A 15,357-nucleotide genomic window follows, 5' to 3' on the forward strand; every position below is an offset into this window, starting at 1 on the left:
CCCTATTGCTAATGGCTACGGTTAATTGATTCGTAGTAATTAACTAGTTTCTTTGTCGCGGCTTTTGAAATACGAGCCCAGTTAATCTCTTCGATCTTCCAGCATAGCTGGCAGAATTAATAATCCATATTTGGCCATGAAAACTTGGAAACTTCCGACTTTGCGTAAGAGTTACCATACGATAAATCTCACTCTATTCTTGCAATTCTTTTTCATGCAAAATGTTTATCCTCGTTCTTGGAAAAATATTAATTTTGTTTTAATCTAATTTGAAAAATTATATATGTTTTAGAGAAAAAATATATTTTTATTTTTAGGTGGAAAAAAGATTGAGGCTTACTGAATCTTTCTGAGAATGTAGTAGATATGAACCCCCATAATTTTTCTATAGAGAGAAAAGGTAGGAATGCGAGAAGAGAATAAATAGTATCGATTTATAAACAATTCCTTTAATAATAAGTAAACGATGACAGATATGGCGTTTCAACACGATAGAAATAACGTTCATGTATATATACAATTGTACGACATTTACAACAATTTTACACTATCGTTAAGAATAATTACATTCGTTAACGACAGGGGAATTAAATTAAGATTTTACAAACTTATAGCTGTCCGAAGAAATTCTTCAAAGAGATTCGAATAAATAGAAACTTGGTTTTACTTGTTTTTGTCTTTGCTACGCGTAGGTTTGAAATGGCACGATACATTGAAGATCTTTCGGCGAATTAAGTATTGTATTTTCGCGACGATTTGTACATTAAAGAATAACACCATCATGAAAAAGTTGGTCTTCTAGTACACGTGTAAAAAGTGTTCTTTTATGAAGTACATTGCTAAAATGCAAATTGGAATGCATAATCTTCTTAAATACGCGTATCTCTACGAGATATTCGAGAGATTTGTGAAACGTTCCGTAACCTACCAGCAAAACTCGATTAAAGTGCTCGAATTAATTCGTGTAAATAGTTTATTAGACTTATTTGGCCACTGGATTACTGCGCTTATTTTATTCGAATATACATATTAATAGAAATTGAGAGTATGATTTAGAAATTCTTTTTCTCTACAGAACTTTCAAATTGTTCCCAGTTTGAAAAATGACTACTTCCATCTTTTCTTCTCTTGTTTATTGCAATGAAATTGGCTGCTCGAGATAATAATGTACATAATCACTTTACCCCTAACGAGTTTTTAGGTAATCTTCCAGTTGAGCATCGATTAAGGAAGTTCGTCCTTTGTATTTTACAATTCATCTATAGATAAAATTTATAGGCATGAGTATTGGTTCCCCTAACTCCCTCTATAAAATATTTACTCGACAATATGATTTCTCCTCTCATTCATTTTTGAGAAATCAACTCAAGAGCTGGTAAACAGTCATCCTCCATTTCACTATTCTGTTCAAAGTCTTTGGTGCAGATAGTATTCGATGAAGAGATTCATAGGCGTTCCTAACTCCAAAATACGCTGAATAGAATTATCAGATCTTATGTTTTCTGAAAATTTCTTTGTTGTAACCTTGGTGAAACCGAGTAGAGTTTTCGGAAAATGTCCACCAAGTTGTTCTGAGGGAACAGAGTCTCTACAATTCCTTCTAGAAGTGCGTACAGAAGTCTTCTGTTGAGCACAGGTCGCTGGAACAACTCAAACACTCTCAGAAGGCCTCTCCTGGTTGTTTCACTACCAATGATATGTTTCAATTCATCCGAAAGACAGGATAGAAGTGCAACCTTGGCTGCTACCCTTGTCCTGTTCTTCGTTTCTGCATCCCTGGGTGGTTTCTTTTCGGCTTTAATTCCATTTGGCCAGAAACTGTTCCTGTACAGTCAAATAATTGGTAAATAACGTTAATTAGTTAATTCCAACAAATTCCGACAAAATATAGGGTTACTTACTTAAATAATTTTAAGTAACCAGCTACCCTGGCTGGACTCGTTAATAGGGAAACATACTCGACTATTCTTCGATTTACTATGTCGCCAAACATAGTGCGAATGATCTGCCTGAGTAACGTTATTATTCGTCGTCTGAGCCATTGGTTTCTCACTTTTAAGTCGAAGATTTCATCCATCAATAGTAGCATTATTCGTAAGGGAATGTTGTCGTTGGTCTAAAATAAGATGAAATTAAAATGTGCTACATATTTAAATACCATGTGGTTACTACATACTGATCTAAAAGGCAAATAAGCACCTCCACATCCAGACTAGCACTAACTTTGGTGTTCTCATAGAAGGCATTGGGTTTCTTTGGATTGCCAAAAAATTTACTTATATTGTCCATAACTCCATCTACCGTATTTAGCATATTATCCGGCATAGTTTTCACTGCCTGAGTTACTGTTTTCATTGACGTTTTCAATGGATTCATCAGAGTATCTATCTGTATTAAATCGAGGATTAAATACCTTGTATAATCCTCTTACAATCTTACTCGTATATACAGAGTGTACCAGACAAACAGAACACTTTAAATAAAATATCATGCATTTAATTACTATTATCATTTAATACAAAATTCTTATATTTTTTTCTATTTTCAATTGATTTAAGGACACCGCTTGTTCCAGTTGACTAAAACACCCTGTATAATGATTATAATTACCGTTTTAGATATCTGTCCACCGGTAACACCTTTATCGTAATCGCCCTGCTCCAAAAAGTTCAGTAACAAATTCTGTAAACCCATATGTCCTTCGACGACAGCTGGTTTCGTTAATTGATGCAACCAGGCATTCAACATCAACATTCTTCTTTCCAAAACGGTTCTTTCCATATTATGGAAAGCCTTCTTCGCTGGAAAAGGAATTTTTGCCAAATCGTAGTATTTTTCTTTAATCTTTTGATGAAGATTGTAAAAATCAGAGTATCTCCTATAAATGTGCCACTTCTCTTGATAACCTGAATCGTAATTCTTGGTCACGGCTACTGCGTAGATACCATAAGTTTTCCCACGATCATTAACTATTCCAGTCTCGATAATCTTGGCCGTAATTTCGAATTTTCCCTGTTGCAACTTCTTAATGGCATTCTGATCATAAGTGTTCTCATCTAATTTGACAAATTGTTCTGAATTCGATTCCAGATAGAAAGAGACATCTTTACCTTCGCTAATGTGATCCGTATCAATGCTAATTGCCTTCCTTATACTCTTCATGGTTCTAATGTTGATCGAAGAATCTGATTCAACCGGTTTGTCCTCGTTTGGCTCTACGATACTGGCCAAACTCGTCGAAGAGTTAGATTTCGATTTACTATCTTTTAATTCAGCCGGTTTAGTATCCTCGGTTTTGTATATTTCAGACATCTCATCCAAAGTCTCCAGTTCGTTATTCGTACTCGACAAACTGATACTATCCAAAGATTTTGTATCTTCTTCAGATGTTGGATCTTTCAAAAGATCCAATTCCGCGAGAAGTTTTACGTAAGCCTTGGATCTTTTAAAACCCGGCAGAAATCGATCCTCGTTTTGTAATTTTTCGTAGCAACAAGCTCTAAGATCGTCGAACCATATTTCTTTCACAGACTCAGTTTTTATTCTGGTTAACAAAGTCTTTACCAAGGCATCGTCCAGTTGTAACTTTGGAGATGCCTTGTCACTGAGGTACTGCTGATAGATTTTGATAGCTGCTTCCTTTAAATTTTCCAGATCTGTATTTTTACGCTTGGTACCTATGAGACTAGGAGTTGCTTGAGCCGCGTGCAACTTCTGCAATTCTATGTTGGATATCTGTTGCTCTGCCGATACCCTCCAGCCATAGATATTTAGATAAAAGAACAGGTACGATTCTGCATTTATGGAGGTCATGTAGTCGATGAAGTAACTCAACGCGATATTATTCTTCAATAGCTCATCTAGGGGTAAATTCACTAATTTCTGTCCAGGCATCAGTAGCCTGTTCCAATCAGGCTGAGTACCAATTAAGTCGGTCTCTGACTCTAGTCCCTCCTGCATCCCGATAATCCTGGTTTCCAAAATCTTCTTTACGTAGAGTAAACTATTCAATTGTTGTTTCACCGACAGATCATCCTCTCCTCCAGAATCCTTAGAACGAAGATGAGCTATTTCTTTACAAACTATATTTTTCGTCGCCGTTAATTCATCTAAGCTATCCGTCACTCTGATCACCGTTAAAAACACATCGCTGGGTAAGCCACCTTCTTTAGCGCACTGAAAATGCAAAATTATAAGCATAATTCGTTCCCTGCTGTTTAAAACAATCTTATAATATACTTACCAGCCATATACACGCCTGATTAATATAATCAGGATCAGAGAATAGATCCAACAATGGTTTAATAATCACATTCACTAATAACTCCCTTAAAATAAATCTTACAGTCAAACAATCGAAGTCTCCTTTTGGTAATACAAGATATAATAGAATTTCAGATATCTCTCCCAAAAATTCAAGTTCCTGAGTACTATTAGTGCACACCAGGTCCCTGCAGATTAAATCGTTCTCCATTTGCACCTCCAGGTCGAAAAATATCTTTTCCAGCGATTCCTCTTCTTTCTCTTCGTTATTTTCGATTGGTTCCGTGAGGGAAGATAAATTGGGAATGTAGAACTTAGACTGGGAATACCAAGAGACGTCCGTTTCACTTTTATTTCGTCTATGCGTGGGTGTCTTCTTAGGTGTGCCACTGGAAGTGCTTGAACTGGCACTACCTTTCTGCAGTTTCTTGGCTCGAAGCTGTTTTATCCTCGCTCTTGCCTGTCGATAGAGCCTAACATGGGAAGCTGCATCGTCCACGAGGCGCGTGGTTAAGTATGGTACCCAATCTACACCTTTCACCCTAATGAAAAGATGATTTCCTTAAAAGGGAATGAAGCGAAAAGGATTTATCGAATTGTATGCTTTATGTACCGATTTGCAATGTTGATTGCTATTTTCTGAGCAGTGTCCCGAACAGAATATATAAACTCCTCGTCGTCTGTAATAATGCTGTACCATGGTTCCACATAATCTCTGATAACGAAATCTAGTATTTCCTATATAGGGGGAAGTCGCAAATCGTATGTTACTCTTATTATACATATTATATATTATTATATACTATATAATATATTTCATGTTGGGGTACACAAAGGCAATAAAAGTTCTTAAATCGACTATGTACTTGCAGGGATTCGTCAATAATACGGCTCCCAGTGATTCTTCTATCTAAAGTAAAGGTCATCTTCTGGGTGGATAGATCTAGAATATACTGAAACAAAAAGAAATGCATCTTTAAGCACCATGGTAATCAATCCAATTGTATTGTTTAATGTGTATTCACCTGCCGTAACTTTTCAGTCTTCTTGTTTAAGTCTTCCCTTTCAGACTTAACTGCATTGTCAAGGTTTGCACCATATGTTCTATATATACATGTGATTATTCTACAACAGAATTAAATGGATAGAAATATCAATGCTTTCAATATCAAGATCTTAAAAGCAAGTGAATCATACCCTAAAATTAAGGCTAGCAGACAAATAAACAGCTTCAGGATCATTCCAATTCCAATAATATATATGAGTAGAGCAGCCGCAACTCCAAGAAGTCCATATAGTGGAACGTTCATCTGCAAAAATTCGAAGCTGGTTAAATGGTCATTAGCAAAGAAGATGTAAGAATAAGATGGCAGTATTACAAGAAAGTTTAATAATAACTTCTGATTCAAGATAATCGAAAAAGAATATACATTACTGGAAATTTCCTATTCGATGGTCCTTATCAATGATCGGACGTGAAATATAGTTCTCTTCTCGCATTATCGCAAGATTGGGTTTTCATAAAGAATTTTTATGAATTCTTACTGGACACATTAAGTTTCACTCAAATGTCACTCTCCACTTTAACTTATCGAATCGATTTGATAGTGATACCATATTATAGTGTATCATTCAACAATTGTCACATTGACGTTTGCATCACAAATCGGAAGTCCACGTTTGAGTAAATAGACAGGAGAATAGATAGTGACAAGAGATTGTGGAGGATCTCCCAAAATGGAAATTTCATGGGACAGATATAACTTTGATAGAAATGTTGGAGCAGAATTATTTGATGAACCAGTGCGTGCCCAGTAAAGAATTTGCGCACATCAAAACAGAAATAAACGTCGACGAAGCAATATGTTCCGTCTGCTACAGTAAAGTCGATCATTGCACACGCGCGGGCGCCATTCTTGGGCCCCTACCTTTGGATTGCCGGATAAACGGTCGTGTACATACAGCTACGCACATATTGCGGTCCTCGTACGATTCATCGCACGAAACTGGTCAGCTAACCAACAGTTTATTTACATCTTTGCAGGCGAACATTAATCCAGCAAATACGTCCGACGACATGTCTGGTTAATTCCGTATGTGGATGTTAGGGGCGCTTCCGCGCGCCAACTTTATACGTCCTACGTAATTACTTAATTCTTTATAATTTATAGTGACTCACGAAAATCTTAACTCGAGTAATAAGTTCATCAAATATCCTATCTAGTTAAGAGTGAACAAAATAAAATATAGGAAGATAAAAACGATTCAAAATGCTACTTCAAATCTTCCTTTCCTTTCGAACTGTTTTACCCATGTCTCACCTTTTTTTGTTTTTCCGCGGAAAAATTATTCTGCGCAGTAAGATGCGCAGTTGTCATGTTCTGTGGCACCTTTTCATGTAACAGTCATGGAGCGTTAAGTCACTATATACTAATATTGCCAACCTTAACATACAATAACGAACAAAATTCTTATAGGAATAATAGAGATCTTTAACTTTTATATTATGTACATTATTTCCAGCCAATTAGATGGAAGGTCAAAAAATTTCAAACTTAAATTCGTCAACGTCTACGTTGACCAGTTACCAGGATTTTCGGTGTTTGAAAAGTAAATATCCTGGAAAGAAGTTTTCTTTATAGAATTAGTTATTTAAAGAATTGTGAAAGAACTACTGGACCAGATAAACGTTTAATTACACGAAATCGTGTAAAAATTGCAGCTTAAGTGCTTGCTACTTATTCCAAAGGTACCTATAAACTTTAACATATACAAATAGAATAACGTTTCTAAGTTTTTTTTATTATCCTCGCGCTTTTTTTGTAGATTGTGTTTGAATAATATCCACCTTACGGTAGTTTGTTGTAATACTTATTTGAAAATTTAATCCATGAATTCAAATTTTTTTGATATGATGGAGAACTGTTGTGCTCCACAGTGGGCAGATTTTACATGTAGTCCTCAGGTTTGTTGTGATAGTTATTTCGAAAAAGAACACGAGGTGCACGATCCTCAAATACTTTCGAAATCTACCATTGATTCCACTCCATCTTCCTCACGTACGCAAGAAAGCAGAACTGAGCAATCTGTCAATGAAACAAAGTTTGATGACAGTTTAGAACCACAAACTCCTGCACATTGTAATATAGCATATTTTATACCTCATGAAAATAAAATGCATTCTATAGAGAAAGTTAAGGAAGATGATCAATTAGACAGAGCTATGAAAGACTTAAAGCTAGATGAAAGGTCCAGCAAAATTCATCAGACATGGAATATATCAATAACAGATCTGACCGCTGAATTTAAAGTATCAATGGCAAATCATAAAATTAAAAAGGATATGCCTGAGAGGATTAAGCAGCGCATGTTACAGGCAAAGAACACAATTCTTGGTAAGTCTTCATTGAAAGATGTTCAGGCAAATAATATGGAAAAAAAAAGTACTTTACAAACTGCATTTGCAAAAAATAAAGATAAATTAGTAATAAAATCAAAAGTTGATACTTCAGCAAAAGATAATCTTTCAGAGAAGAGATTATCTTATAAAATTGTATCACTTTCAAAAAGAGAATCTAATTTATTTAATAAGAAACGACACTCATTGGGTAAATCACAACCAAAGGTACTTACTTGTCAATATGGTATAACAAAGATGATGAAGAATCGAAAACGTTCAAATCAGTTCGTAAGTTTAGCAGAGGCGATTTCTAAGTTTCAAAATGGAACACCTCAGAGATTCCGTACTCTCAGTAACAAGGATATGAAACCTGGTCCATTGATGAAATTGAAACAATTACCGATGAAGCTTACTTATCCAGTTTCTCCTGCATTAAGATGCAAACAGAGAAGGAGAAGAGGTAATATCTTGAGTCAGCAAGAAAGAGAAGAGTTGGAGTTTGAAGAAATGAAGAAGCATCAAATCAAAGCAAATCCTGTACCAATTAATATCTTAAAGGGTCGTTCAGTGTTGAAAAAAATGCCTAAAAAACCAACTACAGTTACGGAAGAGTTTCATTTGACTCAGTCTAAGAGAATACGTCATACAGCAGGACCATCCCTAAATTTGCAACAGAATACAAATGCCAAGGAACACAAAAAGATTGTTCCCATCACTCCTTCCACCAGTAGCTCAAGTGTTTCCTCTAAGAAGGGAAATCTCTGTGTAGAAGTTGTTGCAGATGACACAAAGGACACAAAATTCAATTCTAACACTCGCAACAAGGAATTTCAGATAAAAAAGGAAGAAAAACTGAAAAATTGTCACACTCAGGAAGTAAATAAAGTAAAGACAGAGTTTCATGCAAGACCCGCACCTAAATTTCTAAAGCCAACAAATACAGTTAAAGAGCAAAGTTCAAAAAGGAGAACAATAGCTACATGTCCATTTAGTTTTGAAGAAAGAAACAAATTTCTTGCTAAGAAGAAAGAAGAACTTATTAAACAGTTGGAGGAACAGGATAAAAAGGCTAGAGTATTCCATGCCAATCCTGTTCCAAGTTTTAAACCTGTTGTGATTCATGGTTTATCTAAAGATAATATACGAAGCAAGGACAAGGTAAGTGGCTCTAAGGAACTTGGAACCAGACAAATAAAAAGTTACAGTAACCAAGAAAATAAGCAGCCTAATATTATGAACAATACATTAACGGACATAAGCACTAGAAAGAAGGTGACAATAAATAGAACCAGCACAAGCTTAATAGATACCAAAAATAAAAAATTAAACAATGTCCAGAACAAGGTTGGTAAAGTTGAATTAAATACAATGAAAAGAGCTCAAAAAAGGAACGAATTTGATGACAAAATCAAGAAGAGGGAGCAGGAATTTGGAGCAAAGAAAATGCAGGAAGAAAAGAATAAATTATTGAAAGAAAAAATGGAAAGAGCAGAGTTGCGCAAAATGGCAGAGGTGAAAGCTAGACCAATGCCAGTATATAAACCTATAAATATTGTAAAATCAACCAAGCCTATAACCAATCCACAAAGTCCTGCATTGGGAATTAGAAACAAAGCAAAAGCCGTTTCTTAATTTTAATCAACATACAATATACAAGTTAATTATGTATTGACTATATGTAAGTAACATGACATGATTTGTTAGGTAATACTTCTTTGAGTTGTAGGAAAAATTTGAACTCCCATATACGGTATCATAATAAAGTAATTTTTTTATGGAGAATGGTGCAATCGAGCTTCGAATCACAATAAAAAAGCTGTATTTTTTTTTGTAATTTTGTGTCTAAAACTGAAAATTTTTATTTTTACCGTTTATATAATTTAAATGCTAAAAAACAAATTAAAAAGAAAACTAAACAATTTATACATATTTACACTTAGAAATGACGATTGAATGTAATTAAATATTTCATGATTCGCCATAAATTCGAAAATAACTTGTATTAGCTAAATATGACATAAACAAGATTTGTTATTTCATTATTTTTTTGATTTGCTGGATTACTTTTTTCAGATATATCTCTAATTGATAAGGATGTAAATGACATTTTTAATACTTCTCTTTTATATCACATAAAATATATATAATAAATTTATATACCAAGAATATTATATAGCTTCAACAACATAGTTTAATTTATTTCGAATGTACAAAGACCACACTATCATACATCTACTTTCTTTTGCTTCGCATCAGTCAGAGGAATAAAAAGTTCAGTTCTGGAGACAATTCAATCGATTAAAAATGCTATCATTAACAACTTTAACACCACAATCAGCAGGAATATTTTTTCTTCCATCAATTTCAGATGTTCCAGTTATCTTTATCATTCTATTTGGCATACAATCTAATATCGATTTTTTAGATACGACAATACGATATAAAAAATTAAAAACGTTTATCAAGATTTCACAGTAGACGATCGATAGTAGAAAATGAATATTGTAGATTGGTTGCTTCCATTCGAAATTCTAGCTTTAACTATTAACACGGTTCTCGTAGAAGTTATAAATATTTTGTATCTGTAGAAATATCGTTTATAAATTATTCGATGTAACACAAAAATTACACTCATTGACGTACGCAATGTTTTAATTGACCCGTATATCATAAATTATTCTGAATAACTATTATACGGTTATCTTCAAGTTTCCATCGCAGCAGCTCCAATGAGCAAAAACTAAAGTAACATGAAAGATTGTGCCTCAAAAAATAAAGGCATGGAAAATATTTAATTCCATTTATAATACACGAGTCAGAATATTTTTCCTCAAAATAATATACATATTACGAATCGACTCCATAACTGTTCGCAAAATTAACGAAAAAATATTCGGTGTTTGAAATGCATTGAAAAGGCTGTTACTTCTTTTTCTTCGTTTTTTTCTTTTTTTCTTTCTTTTACTAAGAAATGCAGAATAATTGTTAGTGTTAAAAAAAAAATTAATGAAAGAAAAGAACGTGTTGAATATAAAACAGCGACTTCTTTTCACAGCAGTTTAGCGTATAATTAATCCAAATATGGCATCCCAATAGACCATTGCACAGCGGTGGCCATTTTGGAATGCCATACTTGTATGCAGTATTGTACAATTAAAAATCAATTAAAATCATGGTAAAATCCGCGTAACGATTACTATATGTACGTGTTCCGTTCGCATAAATTATATTTCAATGCGTTAAGTAGTATCTCATGTTGTGTGAGGCAACATCGGCGCACGGTTCCCAGTGAATCGAAAAATGGCAGACTCATTGTACAGACCCCAAGAAGTCGTCCCGTCAAAGCTCTTTCAACAGAGCGGATTTTGCGTTTTTAAGTTTATCCAATCGCCTCTGTAAATGAGAATTTGCCGTTTCCAGTTCTTCTACACGGCCTTGAGTCTCTCTGACCTATAAGAAACAGATTTTTTCCGATTTATCTAGCGAGAATGTTCAAATTACAAAGGATTAAAATTCGCAGAGAGTTTTCGCTTACTTCTCTTTGTAACTTTCTCTTTTCTACTTTCAGTTCATCCTCCGCTTTTTCAGATGCCTCTGCTGCTGACTTATAACGTATTACTTGACTTTCTAGCCTGGCTACAGTAGCTTGCAAAGTAGACATATCTTGTTCAGCTTTTTGAAGCTTGAACTTGTAATCGGCCAAAAGCTTGTTTGCTTCACGTTGCACATCTTCGGAGTCTGATAAGCAACCTAGAAGAAACAATTAATGAAATATAATTATAGATACACTAAACAATATAAAAGGAAATTTTATAATATGCTATAATATAAGTACGATGTATTTTATAGTAGGTATACAAACCTAATACTGAACCAGGCGATCTTTCGGACCTAATACGATTTCTTGTCTCCTCTAGTTCCAATCTAAGATGTCGTATCTCATCTTGCAATTCTTTTTTTTCAGAAGCAAATTTTCTCAGCCGGACATCTATGATTTATGATAAAACATTCTCTCATATATCTTTTTATTTCAAAAATATTCTTTATCTTTTATAATTGTGCATACCTAGTGAACCCTTTCCAGCGTTTTGCAATAATTCTGCTGCTTCTGTACTGACTAGTACTCTTCGTCTTGGACGCGGGCCGTTCTCAATTTCATTATCTTCGTTTTCACTTCCTTCATCGTCGACAATAACTAAACCGTTTTCCTAAAATAATTTTAGTTTTTAATTACAGAATTAAAATAAAAAGTACGACATATTTATTTGAGATTATCGCTTACTTACTTGTATAAGCGCATCTCTTTCTATTAATTGTGCATGGCATACATCTAACTCGTCTTTCAATGTTTGACTGAGTCTTTTTAACTGCTCAGATTCGCGATTCTTTTCTCTAAGTTCCCTACGAAGTTGTGCAACCGTCTCCTCTAGTTCCTCCAATTTGTCTTTCAATAGATCGACTTGATAAGCATACGAAGATTTTTCATTGTCTAACTGAGCATTGGCTATCATCGCCTTTCTAAATTTTTCTTCAAATTCTTTCAATTCTAACTACAAAGGAAAAATTCGGAGGAAAGCTTGTACATATTTAAATAAACGAACACATGGTGTTTTTTATCCTAATATGAATTGCAAGATAAAAATATTAGTACCCTGAGGTCTCTGCTTAGGCCAGCATCTTCCAGTGAATCTTCGGAAGATCTTCGACTGGATTGGAAATTGTTAGAATTCGTGAGGAGACGCGACGACCTCACAGAATCAGGTGTTACTCTCATTGTTCTATTCACATCAGCTGAAAAATTGCGAAAATAATATGTTTTATTTCGTTTCTAACATTCTATGTAGAATTAATTTTTTTGGATAGATACCTGAACACATGTCATACACCCTATCTGCATTTTCCTCTGCCTCTTTCTGTTGTCTTTCTAACTCCCGCATTCGTATTTCTCTAGCTTCCGCTCTTGCCTGTCTTCTAGCAGCTAATCTAGCTTCTGCCTGAAAGTATGTACGGTAAATCCATCCTGTTACCAAAAACATAGTTTCACATTCAATTTATTATTAACACATTGACACATGATATAGAAACACTGCATTAGACACATGATATTAAAAATAACATGCGAGATCCTGATATCAATTTAGATCAACAAATACTTACTTTAATTTAGTCACAATTAAAAGATAAAATATTAATTAGAATAATACTTGTGACATGTACTATATATAATATCTCACTTATTTAGTAATTGTCTCTACACATTCCTGTTTACAGATAAACTTATCAAGGAAGATATAAACCCCACCTACTACAAACATGCACACATTTAAGTACCGAAGGTCAAGCACACTTATAGCAACAATACTATCTTATTTTATTTCCTGTTAAGGCAACGAATACAGTTTTGAAATAATATAACAATTATAAAGTTCTTAATATCATCTTTTTCATAAACTCCACTCTGTTACATTATTATAAAATAATCAAGCCATACCTCCTTGGCTATCTGATCGAGAGCCTGATCCTCTGCTGAATGTCGTGCGGTTGTCCGCCTACGTCCAGCTATAGCAGACTCCATTTCAGTATTCAATGCTTTAATATGTGTATTTTGCTTGAATATCAGGCAGACTTTTGCTAGGCAGATCCACGTCCTTCACCGTACAAGAAGACAAACCACCACACTAAAGGACAAAGGGACAATATGCTAGAGCTAGAAATATGTGAGCATGATTTAAAGCATGATTAATAGACGCATTATGACCAATTGAATATACTGTACAGATGGGAGAATGATGTTTGCAATGCAACCACACATAAATGAAGCGTTAACGTTCAAACATTGCAAGGATATTCATTCGTAATAACAACTCATTCTGATAATGCCTTAACTGTTGCAAAGAATAATTTAGTGGTGTTACAGACTGCTAATAATTACTCATTATGCAACAAAAATGCTTTATATGTAGACAATGACGACGAATAGATAATGGAACGGTTATCACTCTGAATATTTTAAACGACTCAAAAGGAAAAATTACTGAATATCGATATTCAAAAATTAGAAAATTTTGAAACTAGAGGCTGCAAAAGGAGAAACTTCGTACTTTTTCAACGAATTATAGGTTAACAATACCCGGCGACATGTGAAGGTTCAAAATAGAATTGTAAAAAGAATCTAGCACAGGTAGAAACGGTCTTCCGTCGTTCTAACGTTACAACGTTTTCACGCTAAGAATAACATCTCCATAGTAGGATCTAATAATGTATTTGTTCGGATCACTTTTATTGTGCTATAACGCGTCAAATGATTCCCCCATAAAAAAATCGCGTTCGTCGTTAAGTCAGTGACGACGACGACGACGACGACGACGAAGACGACAACAACGAATGAGACACAGGATCACGAATCTAGAACAGAAACGAAATAAAGAGTCTGGCAATCGAGTTCGTACGTTCAACAATATATATTAAATAGACTTGCACACCCACACATAACGTCAGTCCGAATACATGCAAATAAGACCTTACTGTAGTCGTCAATCGTCTTTTTTTTTCTCTCTCTCTCTCTCTCTCTTTCTCCCTCTCTTTCTCTCTCTCTCTCTTTTTCTTTCGATTTCTTTTTTCTCTCTGTACAACTACGACTTCTCCTAAATGTTAAAAATCCTATGGTTAAAGGGACTTACGACGCGAGAAACGCTGTCAGCCAGCGGATAGGCGCATCTTTTTCTCAAAGGAGCCGCATGCAAAAATAAACTGGAGGACACTATAAATACAATCAATGGAAATCGGAAGAGTGAGCCACGATGACCATCTGCGGCCAGGGAATTAACTCGATGCGGTTTCCGTTCAGTTGATTCACGGTTCCATGGAATTTTCCAAGTTATCGTTGCAAATTAAGCTCACGCGACTTCACGGTCAAACCTTCTACCTCCTATAGGCGAAAGCTTGTAAAAACAGTGCGTGCAGTCGCACTTAAATATAGCGGAAGACACATTTTTCGATCGAATAGCCTGGATGGTGATGCATGCGAATGCAAAAGCACACTGTGCGCCGCGCCTCGAATCACCGAAATTGGTGGAGTCATCTGTATATTATAGCGCTAACGTTAGTATTCCTATCGGCAATACAGTCTCTTACAAATCGTAATCTTGCTTATCTTAAGCAAATTTGTTGTACATATTGTTCTAGGTACGCAAGATTAAATGAATTATTTGGTTTAATATGCAGAAGAAACTTGTCTAAACTAATCCTTTTCATACAACCAGTTCGATAAATTTGACTTCATCTTTTATATCAGCATGGACATTTCTATATACATATATTATATAGGTAACTTATAAACCGTAATCTTGCTTATCTTAAGCAACTTTGTTGCACATATTGTTCCAGGTAATCAAGATTAAACGGATTACTTGCATTAACACATGGAACAAAATTACTTAAAATAATCCTTTTCATACAATCAGTTTGTTGAATTTAATCTTTAATTATTCTCTCACATGTTATATAGCACATTTTTAGATGAATGAATTTGAGTATTAATAGACAGTTTGAGTTGTGAAATTGAAGATAATGTTTCAAAAGGTTCTATAATTTTGTTTCAATGTAAAATTTTGGATACAGAATCAGAAATGATTTAAAAAACTAAAAATCTTTTATAGGTAACCTCGGTTGATAAAGTAGATTGACGATCATAA

General features: G+C 34.6%; 3 protein-coding genes across 7 annotated transcripts; 1 reads left to right on the forward strand and 2 right to left on the reverse strand.

Annotated features, from left to right (window-relative positions):
* Window positions 1-431: 431 nt before the first annotated feature.
* Window positions 432-6,330, reverse strand: LOC100741330 (sorting nexin-13). 2 transcript variants are annotated; one of them, XM_003486359.4, is made up of 10 exons: window positions 6,192-6,330; window positions 5,461-5,573; window positions 5,289-5,388; window positions 5,130-5,216; window positions 4,877-5,001; window positions 4,244-4,805; window positions 2,611-4,176; window positions 2,200-2,388; window positions 1,902-2,116; window positions 432-1,824 (listed from the first exon to the last, which is right to left on the reverse strand). In XM_003486359.4, the coding sequence occupies exons 2-10, from the start codon at window positions 5,571-5,573 to the stop codon at window positions 1,494-1,496; spliced, it is 3,288 nt and encodes a 1,095-aa protein (XP_003486407.1). In that variant the 5' UTR covers window positions 6,192-6,330; the 3' UTR covers window positions 432-1,493. The 2 variants fall into 2 exon arrangements, with proteins under 2 accessions (XP_003486407.1, XP_012236222.1); XM_012380799.3 differs by lacking the exon at window positions 6,192-6,330 and adding an exon at window positions 5,699-5,838.
* Window positions 6,318-13,065, forward strand: LOC100741453 (targeting protein for Xklp2). Of its 2 annotated transcripts, none has more exons than XM_024364839.2 (3): window positions 6,318-6,405; window positions 6,787-7,012; window positions 7,090-9,497. In XM_024364839.2, the coding sequence occupies exon 3, from the start codon at window positions 7,154-7,156 to the stop codon at window positions 9,293-9,295; it is 2,142 nt and encodes a 713-aa protein (XP_024220607.1). In that variant the 5' UTR covers window positions 6,318-6,405; window positions 6,787-7,012; window positions 7,090-7,153; the 3' UTR covers window positions 9,296-9,497. The 2 variants fall into 2 exon arrangements, with proteins under 2 accessions (XP_024220607.1, XP_012236223.1); XM_012380800.3 differs by lacking the exon at window positions 6,318-6,405 and adding an exon at window positions 12,935-13,065 and having other exon boundaries at window positions 6,632-7,012; window positions 7,090-9,341.
* LOC100741572 (leucine-rich repeat flightless-interacting protein 2) lies at window positions 9,830-14,708 on the reverse strand. 3 transcript variants are annotated; one of them, XM_012380802.3, is made up of 10 exons: window positions 14,344-14,708; window positions 13,765-14,068; window positions 13,155-13,341; window positions 12,531-12,657; window positions 12,315-12,454; window positions 11,950-12,213; window positions 11,730-11,871; window positions 11,526-11,651; window positions 11,199-11,413; window positions 9,830-11,113 (listed from the first exon to the last, which is right to left on the reverse strand). In XM_012380802.3, the coding sequence occupies exons 3-10, from the start codon at window positions 13,236-13,238 to the stop codon at window positions 11,003-11,005; spliced, it is 1,209 nt and encodes a 402-aa protein (XP_012236225.1). In that variant the 5' UTR covers window positions 13,239-13,341; window positions 13,765-14,068; window positions 14,344-14,708; the 3' UTR covers window positions 9,830-11,002. The 3 variants fall into 3 exon arrangements, with proteins under 3 accessions (XP_012236225.1, XP_024220611.1, XP_033174600.1); XM_024364843.2 differs by lacking the exons at window positions 13,155-13,341; window positions 13,765-14,068; XM_033318709.1 differs by lacking the exons at window positions 13,765-14,068; window positions 14,344-14,708 and having other exon boundaries at window positions 12,531-12,683; window positions 13,155-13,283.
* Window positions 14,709-15,357: the final 649 nt, after the last annotated feature.

This window comes from Bombus impatiens, unplaced genomic scaffold (genome assembly GCF_000188095.3).
Source record: "Bombus impatiens unplaced genomic scaffold, BIMP_2.2 scf_0107, whole genome shotgun sequence".
In the NCBI taxonomy this organism is placed as follows: Eukaryota; Metazoa; Arthropoda; class Insecta; order Hymenoptera; family Apidae; genus Bombus; species Bombus impatiens.

Bases quoted from the DNA above. Each gene is read 5' to 3' on its own strand.
- LOC100741330 (XM_003486359.4), bottom strand. From the start codon at position 5,573: ATGAACGTTCCACTATATGGACTTCTTGGAGTTGCGGCTGCTCTACTC. The intron at 5,002-5,129 runs GTACATAGTCGA...CCCCCTATATAG, and splicing joins TTATTGACGAATCCCTGCAA to GAAATACTAGATTTCGTTAT. The intron at 1,825-1,901 runs GTAAGTAACCCT...TTGACTGTACAG, and splicing joins GGTTACTTAAAATTATTTAA to GAACAGTTTCTGGCCAAATG.
- LOC100741453 (XM_024364839.2), top strand. From the start codon at position 7,154: ATGAATTCAAATTTTTTTGATATGATGGAGAACTGTTGTGCTCCACAG.
- LOC100741572 (XM_012380802.3), bottom strand. From the start codon at position 13,238: ATGGAGTCTGCTATAGCTGGACGTAGGCGGACAACCGCACGACATTCA. The intron at 12,658-13,154 runs GTATGGCTTGAT...ACATACTTTCAG, and splicing joins TCGATCAGATAGCCAAGGAG to GCAGAAGCTAGATTAGCTGC. The intron at 11,652-11,729 runs GTATGCACAATT...CATAAATCATAG, and splicing joins CGCTGGAAAGGGTTCACTAG to ATGTCCGGCTGAGAAAATTT.